Genomic DNA, 9,067 nt, shown 5'->3' with positions numbered 1-9,067 from the left:
AAAAAAAAAAAAAAAAAACAACAACAACTCAGTCTCATCCAGTTTTATGTTCCTTCCACCATTATCCCACACCTTTAAACTCCATTCCCACACAGACTTCACAGATTCTGCTCGAATGACTTAGCAAAGGCATTAAGCTCTTGAGTAGCCTATCACACCTCCCCATGGACTACATTTTCTCTCTCCCCTCTAAAATTAAGTCAGCTTATAGATCTAGAATGAACTACTGGTGGGCCCTGAAGGACATTGGTTTTGTTCCACCTGGCATCTCCTTCAAAGGAAGTCACTGCTGTTTTAGCAGACAACGAAGGATTAATTTACTCAGTCAGAGGTGGAAAAAGCACTGTAACGGGGTGGGAGTACATCTGCTGAGCATGGAGAGACTACTGCCTTTGACATTCAGCCCTTGAGAGTCTGAGGGTTCAAAGTTCTCAGCTTCAATAGCGTCCTCCCCCACATCTCCATCCCAAGTTACAGGATCTCATTCTTGACCAAGTAATGCCCTTACTTTAACAGTTGACACCCTCTGAGGCTGGAACTTGAATTTTTGCTGTAGTTCAGCCAAGCTTATAATTAGGGCTTTGGTTTAATTTTCTGCAACTTGAGCTCTCTGGCTACCGGAGAGAAGATTCTCTTCTAGGGTACCCTCAGGAAACATTGGACTGTTTATGTGCCTCTGGAGCTGGTCAGTTTTATCATGGAGTTTATATTTGTCCTTCCTCATATTCTGAGATGCTAGAAGTTGGTTAATTTTATCACAGAGCTAATTCTTTCCCTTTTTCAGTTTATCTAAAGATGCTAGGAGCAACCAAGCAGAATCTCCAGTCTCCTCATTTTCTCACAAACTGTCAAAAGTCTTATATGCAGCGTCAGCGAATCCATTGCCTCTCACGACTGGAGAATCCGAATAACCACATGCGTTTGTCTCCTCAAGTTTCTAAAATAGTTCACCCCATGGGCTTTCTGCATTCTCCAAGCTTCTGGGAGAGACTTCAGTAACTGTAGGTGTTGGTAAATTGGAAAGTCTATCACAGATACTTAAACAATTCCTCGTTATACTTCTGGTGCTCTAGAACCATTTCTGGTATCAAAATCTGTGTTAGTCAGGGCTCTCTAGAGGAACAGAACTTATAGAATGAATCTATCTATGTATTTATCTGTCTGTTTACACACACACACACACACACACGCACACACGCACGCATGCGCGCACGGATTTATTTGAGTGGCTTTCAGGCTGTGGTCCAGTTAGTCCAACAATGGTTGTCTACTAACAGAAGGCCCATGTATCCAGTAGTTGTCCAGATCTCGAGGTTAGATTTCTCACTGTTCTTCAGTAGATGCCTGAATCCTAGAGACGTAGGTTCTGATGCCAATGAAGGAATGGGCTTGCCAGAAGCAGCAGGAGCAAGCAGGCAAAACAACAACAACAACAACAAAACAAACAAACAAAAAACCAAACAGCCTTCTTCCATATCATTTATATAAGTTGCCAGCAGAAGGTATGGTCCAGATTAAAGATGGATCTTCTTGCCTCAAAATTTCTGTATTAAAAGTGGGTCTTCGTACTTCAAATGATTTAATTAAGGGAAAAATCCCTCGCAGCTGTACTCAAGCCAGATGAGGTTTAGTTAGTTCCAGATGTAGGCAAGTTGTCAGCCAAGAATATTATCCATCACATGAAATGTGAAGGTCACAAAGATTGCTCTGTATATAGCTTCAGCTACTGTTATGGCATAAATAAGAACATATTGTTTGGCTTGCTGATCAGGCATGGTGTCTTTTCAAAGCTTGGCAGCTCAATGTAATTAGTATACTAATAGCATTCGTACTGGATACAGTGTGAGTTTGGAGCTTGATCGAAGCTGTCATACACCATTTAAATCAGCTCTTGGGTATCATTTATTGTTTATCATCTCTGTATAAATATCACTTGCCCTTCCTTGCTAATATACTCAGCAAAAACTTTTAAAAACAACTTATGAGATTTTTGTCTTTACTGTCTACTGGGTATACTTCTGCAATAGTGTAAATAGTTTAGCATCGTCATATTGAGTCACAATCTCAGTCTCTGTATTTTGGGGGCATTTGGATGGGATACATTAAATAAGTGGAGATTGCATCTGTCTTAGATATAAACAAGACTCACACCCTGTTTTATGGCAAGTTCTCCAGTTGTTAGGAATGTCCAAGAGTCAACCTGGGAAAGTGCCATGTGCTACCAGTGGCTGACTGAAAGCCTTTTAGGGACAGTAATGTACCCACTTGCTGTGATGAGTCAGCTTGTATTGCAGAGCCTTGTCTGGGAAGAGTTAACAATAAACTCAAGTCGGCCTAACTTCAGCCCCTTTTGTGGAGGGCCAGAAATGTAAGGGATAGTTTTATCCACAAGGAGCCTGTGGCAGAATGCCCATGTGACTCCCCAATTTTGGAAAAGTCAATTCTGATGCCATCTATGCATACATGACAGTTTCCTAACATTACATGTGTCCTTGAGAATTCCGAGATACCTCAGAAACAAGTTCCTGAGACTATTCCTTCCAAAATCCTAAGAGTGTGTGAGAGGCAGTGCTTTCATGGAAGTTCTGCTACAATGCTTAAACTCAGTGGTGTGCTTTTTGAGAAATCCTGTTGCTCTCTCTGAAACCACACTCTGTGAATGCATTTAGGGGGTGTAGGACATGGATCATGCTAGTACAGGTGTTTAGCCCTTTTAGGAATGTCTTAGGAGAAGAGAGGGCTACTCTTGAAGCAAGCACATGCTAATGCTGGAGCTCTTGGACTTCTTGTTGTCTTCCTGCAGGAACCAACCATTGAATTTAGCTTTGGTAGTATTATTAAATTCCTTTTCTACAGTTCTGGCTTTGCAGAGTGTGGGGAGCAATACAAAGTGACAAAGGCAATTCAATGTACTAATCTTAGAAAAAGTGCAGAAGAATAATTTTTGTTTTTTGAAACAGGGTTTCTCCTGTTTCTCTAGCTTTGAAGCCTGTCCTGGAGCTAGCTGTTAAAACCAGGCTGGCCTCGAACTCACAGAGGTCTGCTTGCCTCTACCTCCTATATTTTTTTAACCAGGAAGAAAATACAAACAGGTGTATCTTGTTATAAATGTTATTGTCATTATTCCATTGTTTCTAATGAAAATATTGTTGAGTGACTGTATTTCTTTTGATTCTATTAGCCATAGGATAGTAGGTTCCATGGAGTCTAAGGTGTTTGAAATAAGCCTCTATTATTGGTGTAGGATTGGTTGAAAGATACCCTGTAACAAAGATAAGGACCTGCCAGAGAGGATAGATTTTTTTTTCCAAATGGGAGAATAAACCACATGGAATATTGAAAGGAAACAGAAGTAGCTGCTGATGTTGCCATACTGTTGAGATCTCCACGATGAAATATTATTTTTCTGGTCCACTTTTGTTTGTAAAGTGTTCACTGTAAATCTTCTGAATAAGCAATTTTATCTTATTCTCCTCAAGTGTTTGACTATAGTTTATCCAAACACATACATATTTATTCCTTAGGACTGGATAAGAGGTGACTGTGAAAATAATTTTTATTGTTATTACTTTCATTAAGGAAATTTAAATATAGTTGGCCCTGTGATTTAACCAGGATTTCCTAACATTTACATCATCCAAAGTAAGTGGTTATATGCAAACCCTGGCCTTGCCCTGAGGGCCTTGTACAAATTAGAGAGTGAGAATTGAGGATGTTAATCCACAGCGCCCTTGTTCGCTGCTTTCACTGTGTGGACAAGTTAAATAGGGATGAGTACATACATCCTCGCTACTTCCAGTGCCTGCCACAACTGCAATTTTCTCTCCGACGTTCAAGTGGTCAGTGGCCGCTTAATGTTTCCCACTGCCCATGGAGGAAAGGGGTTGCTGAGACCGAGCCATCGGGTGGAATAGGCACTGTAGGAAATAAGCTGGGGAGCCATCCCAAGGGAGAAGGCCCTGCCGTCTGAGTTGTGTTTTACCACAGACAGGAACACCACACACACACACACACACACAAAATCACACAATCACACACTATCACACTCACAGAACACACACATAGTCACACAATAGCACATACGTTCATACAGCCATACGCACACAGCACACACAGTCACATAATATCACATTCATACAGCCACACTCACAACACACACAGTCACACAATATCACATTTATACAGTCACACTCACAACACATATAGTCACATGATATCACACTCTCAACACACACAGTCACACAATATGATGCACACACACAAGCACGCCATCAGAAAATGCCCCATAGACTCTTTAAAGTAGCTCATTTTCAGCACGTTGCAGATGAAAGTAGTTTATCTCCTAGTTAAAAGAGAAAGGTCAATTGGGCTAGCCGTTTAGGGGGAAGGGTCACGTCAAGGTCAGAGCATACTGAGGTAGTCAGGCTGGATTACAAACCTCAGAAAGAGTGGAGTTGACGGTCTGCCTTGGGCTTGGACCTGGCGGTTGGTGCCCGTGTTTGTTGGGCACTCCTCAGCAGTGCTGTTTCTCTTCTCTGTAACTACAATATGAAATTTGTCCTGTTACTGAGAACCAGTTTTAAATTGTTGGGAGGGGGCATCTGTTTGTTTTTTTGCCTGATTCTAGAAGAATAGTTTCATTTCCCAATGATATCAATGACATCTGTAATATATTCATGTTTTATCGTTCAAACCAAATGGAACTCAAGACCAAATCTATTTAATAGGAGTAATGGATGCTAAAGGATGAGGATCTTTTTAATCTGCTGGGTAAGCAGAACTAACATAGTACTCAGTAGATACTTACAAATTTTGGTCAAATTAAGTGGGGGTATTTGTAATATTTAAGAACTTATATTTAAACATAATTTGAGCATGCTGTTCTAAAGTCTGTTTAAGACATATGGCTATAAATAATAAATTAGTATTTGTTTTAGCAAAAACCATTTAAGGAATTAATTAAGACTATTATTTTGAATGCTGTAGCTGACGTTTAGATATTACAAACCTCAAAAAATGTTTCACTGGTATCTCTAAATCTATCTAGTGTTCTGCAAATCCATGGGTGGGGGGCTTAGAATCAGTCTTTTGTAAGTGCAGTGTGTAAAATCAAAAGAATAATAAGCTCGTTAACCAAGTAGGCATCAAATATAGTACAAATACATTATTAAGAGTCCATTCTTTTTCACAGCCGGGGACATAAAAGATAGAGGACGTTTCGATACTGGGTGGGACAGTTTTGTGAAAGCACACATAGCCACAGCGCCGAGTGACTTCTTTCTGTTTCAATTTCATAAATTGCTACGTGAGGAAGCACTCTCTGGTAGATAACACTCAGAAATCAGCACTTAATATGGCAGTAATGGTTATTGCTGTCATTCTTTACATCTTTAAAAATAATTAAGCATTACTGCACAGGCATTATAAAGTTCCCCTATCACCATTAAGAGGATATTTGAGGTTTGATGTAATTTAGCAAATTACATTATACAGTAGTTAAGGTTTTATGCAGTGGAGTGAAATGGGTAGTAGTTAAGCACACTTCCCATACAATGCGCTGTACGGAGTTACATGTTCCAGCTGTTGTCAGCTTTGTTCCAGTGTCATTATTGCTTTGCAGGCTGACGTTCCTCAGGGAGTGATTCGAGTGCAAGCTCCCCATCTTTCAAAAGTTTCCATGGCAATACAGCTAACTGAAGAGCTAAAAGCCAGCGACGTGCTTGCCAGGTTTCTCAGCCAAGAAAGGTAAAGGCCTGTTTTAATTATTCTGCGGGGTACCTCACTTTTATATTTATACTACCCTGCCCCCTCGTGTGTGCGCGCGCGTGCGTGTGCGTGTGCACGCGCACGTGCGTCTTCCCATCAGAAGAACAAAGCAGGCTTGATAATTAGACCACTGGAGGGAATGGTGGGAACCGTCAGAGGTGGCTTGTGTTCAAGTTGAGCCCGTTTCAGGCAGCCTGGGTGAGCAGCCCTCCACCGTTCGCCTGCAATGAGCTTGGTGCATGAGACCACTCAACGGTCCTTCCAGAACATGTTGGTTGGAGGTTAATTACTGTTTGTAGGCTGCCTCAAAGATTGCTAATTAAGATGCAGCAAGATAAAAAGACACAACTTTCTCTATGAAACTTAATGAATCAGAAAGAGAATGTTTCAATTTAAAAACTGAAAGCTTGGATGCTTGAGAGAGGACACCCAGTCCCTGAGGTCTGAAGTCACAAGAGGAGAACAGGCTGTCCTCATCAGAGACAAGCATGTCCTTCTTTGTCCTGGGGCAGATGCTGCAGATGCTTAGGAAGCTCTACTCTCCCTCACTGTACTCACTATAGGCCATGTAGCTTCCTGTTCATCCTGTCTCGAATTTGAGAGGTCCTGATAAGCTTTTGGGGATTTTAGCTTTTTCCATTTAAACATCTTATTTTTGTTTAAAATAGTTTTAATGACATCCTCCCTATTTATGCTATGAAACTAATTTTTTAAAAAATGTTATTAGTATGTGTGTATGTGTGTGTATATTATGTGTGTGTATGTTGTGTGTATGTCTGTGTGTGTATGTTGTGTGTATGTCTGTGTGTATGTTATGTGTATGTGTGTTTATGTTGTGTGTGTATGTTGTGTGTGTGTCTTTGTGTGTACAAATTAATGGAGTCCATTCTCTTTCCATCTCAATATGAATTCTAAGCACTGAACCCATGTCCCCAGGCTTGTGCACCAAGCACCTTTACCCACTAAGTCATCTCCCCAGCCTCAATCTAAAATTCTTGAAAGAAATCCAGCATCTCAGTTTAAAGGATCCCATTTTGCACTTTTCCTGAGCTTCATCTCATTCTAACACGTGGCGCTTCAGTCAGATTGTCTGCTAATGCCTCTGCAGTGTCTGTACAGCACCTTATGCTAATGATTGTCTCTGATTAAGACTCTGAGCTAGGTGTTAGAGAACTAGAACCACATCTCCCCATCTCCTAAGTTGCAAAAAAGGATGGATTGCCAGAGCTCCCAACATAAACTTCCTTGCTGTAGCAGTCTGCTGCAAATACAATCCTTCCTTCACTTTCACTGATAGGAACACGATATTAGCCCCAGGTCAGACAGCTGGAAATATGAACCTGTATTCATGTCCACAGAAGTAGCCCCTTATGTCCCGTCCACACCAGCTCTTGGAAGTCATGCCTGGCATTAAGCCTTCCCAAGATGAATCTCTCAGAATTGGGGGCCAGGAGCATTAGGGATTTCTCAGATTGATCCTTCCTCCCTGGAGTGTCTCAGCTACAATGAAGTCAACCCTCTCTCTTGCTCCTTCCCACCTGCAGCTGCCACCTTTGACGCTTCTTCTCTCCAAGGGCATGTTCCTGTCCCTCCCAGAATGTGTCTGGGGGTCTGGATGGATCGAGTCAGGAGCATCCTGCAAGCTCCGAGAACTCAGTTGCTGCTCATCTTTTCTACTTAGATTTTCCAAGCGTAAATGCTCATGAAATGGTACAGTCTTGTTCAGCTGGATCCTTAATATTTTGATGTACAGCATGAAACATTAGTCAGTATATTCACCTACATGCTATTCTGTCTTCCACTCAGGCTGCTCTTTGAAATGGTAACATTTTCCTTCTTTTGTGTACATTTACATGTGCACAGTGCACATGCCACGGTACCTGAATCAGTTTTCTCCTTCCCCCCCGTATGGGTTCTGGGTCCTCAGGTTTGGCAAGTTCTGCTGAACATGTTCCATGTCTGAGTTAAAGTCTCCATTCTCCTTTAGGAAGAGCAAGACAGAATAGGACCGCCTTACAGTCTTGTGAGTGTGGACTAGGAAAGTGGCCCTTAGGTCCTATTGATGTTTATCTGAGCCACAGAGTGAGTGACATACTCAACCAATGGCTGTACTATTGTTATTCTCTACCATGTGCTTGTGTCTCCCCCATTTATATTCTGCCTGTTTGGGACCATTAGGGAGCTCTCTTTTCTTCATCATTCACTTTCCTGCTCTCTCTGTCAAAGCCAATGCACACACATATGGGCAAAAAGTACAGCAAATTGGCCATTCATCAGTGTTTGCTGAAGTATTGATGCCTTTCCATCAATACTTATGAATTTGTTGACTTCATATGAAAGCTATTCTAGCTCAGAAAGTTTGTTCAGCTCCCTGTGAAAATGAAAGAACCATATAGACACTTGAGAATCACGCTGAAAGCCATATTAAACTAGATTCTTAAAGTCAAGTCTTTTATGACATTCCCTGGTTGTTTTATAGTCACAGTAACTCTTGGTTGGAATAAGAGTATGACCACTGGATGGTATACAAGGCCACACGGGGACCTGATGTGTGAGTGTGTACACAGTCCTGGGCAGACAGTGATGTCGTGGGCATAGCAGTGGGGAGAGAAGATTGGATAATCAGAGAACCAAGCAGAGATGGTCAGACTGCTTGGCAAAGCTGCTGCTATGCCAGGAAATTCTCATAGCTGGAAGAGTCAGACTGCTTAATTTTCTTCCTGCTTCCATGCGGCATCTCCCTTTGGCATGCTACACAGGTATCTGTACGCCGTGTGTACAGTGTCTGTGGAGGTCTGAAGAGGGTATTTTAATTCCCTGGAACTGGAGTTACAGCTGGTTGTGATCCACCTCGTGGGTGCTGGGGATCGTACCTTAGTCCTCTGGAAGAATAGCCACAACTGTTAAGCTATCAATCCAGTCCCTCTCCTCTGCACCCTTATCAATAGCCCACGACTTCTCTAACCCCCAAACGACACACTGCAGAGGATTTTAAAAGCGGATTCTTGAGCTTCCTCCTAGAAATGTAAAGTTTGGCACTAAAGTTTTAGCAAGCTTTTGTAGTAATTTTGTTGTTGTTGTTGTTGTTGTTGTTGTTGTTGTTGTTTGAGACAAGGTTTCTCTGTAGCTTTGGTGCCTGTCCTGGAACTAGCTCTTGTAGACCAGGCTAGCCTCAAACTCACAGAATACCTGTCTCTGCTTCCTGAGTGCTGGGATTAAAGGCATGAGCCACCACCACCTGGCTAAGTAATTCTTTTACAGAAAATTTTGACCAAAAATCACTGAATTATAATGTGTGTGT

At 41.7% G+C, this 9,067-nt stretch overlaps 1 protein-coding gene across 4 annotated transcripts in view; it reads left to right on the top strand.

The window, feature by feature from the left end:
* The window catches only part of Arhgap18 (Rho GTPase activating protein 18), a 220,621-nt gene that overhangs the window by 209,219 nt on the left and 2,335 nt on the right, over positions 1-9,067 (top strand). For all 4 annotated transcript variants that reach the window (XM_026786410.1, XM_005360897.2, XM_013351448.2 and 1 more), the window contains exon 13: positions 5,621-5,745. In XM_026786410.1, the coding sequence (XP_026642211.1) occupies positions 5,621-5,745 (125 nt within the window). The remainder of the gene's footprint in view (positions 1-5,620; positions 5,746-9,067) is intronic.

The sequence above is a fragment of the Microtus ochrogaster genome, linkage group LG4, assembly GCF_000317375.1.
Source record: "Microtus ochrogaster isolate Prairie Vole_2 linkage group LG4, MicOch1.0, whole genome shotgun sequence".
Classification (NCBI taxonomy): Eukaryota; Metazoa; Chordata; class Mammalia; order Rodentia; family Cricetidae; genus Microtus; species Microtus ochrogaster.
This window is presented reverse-complemented; position numbering and strand designations above follow the sequence as displayed.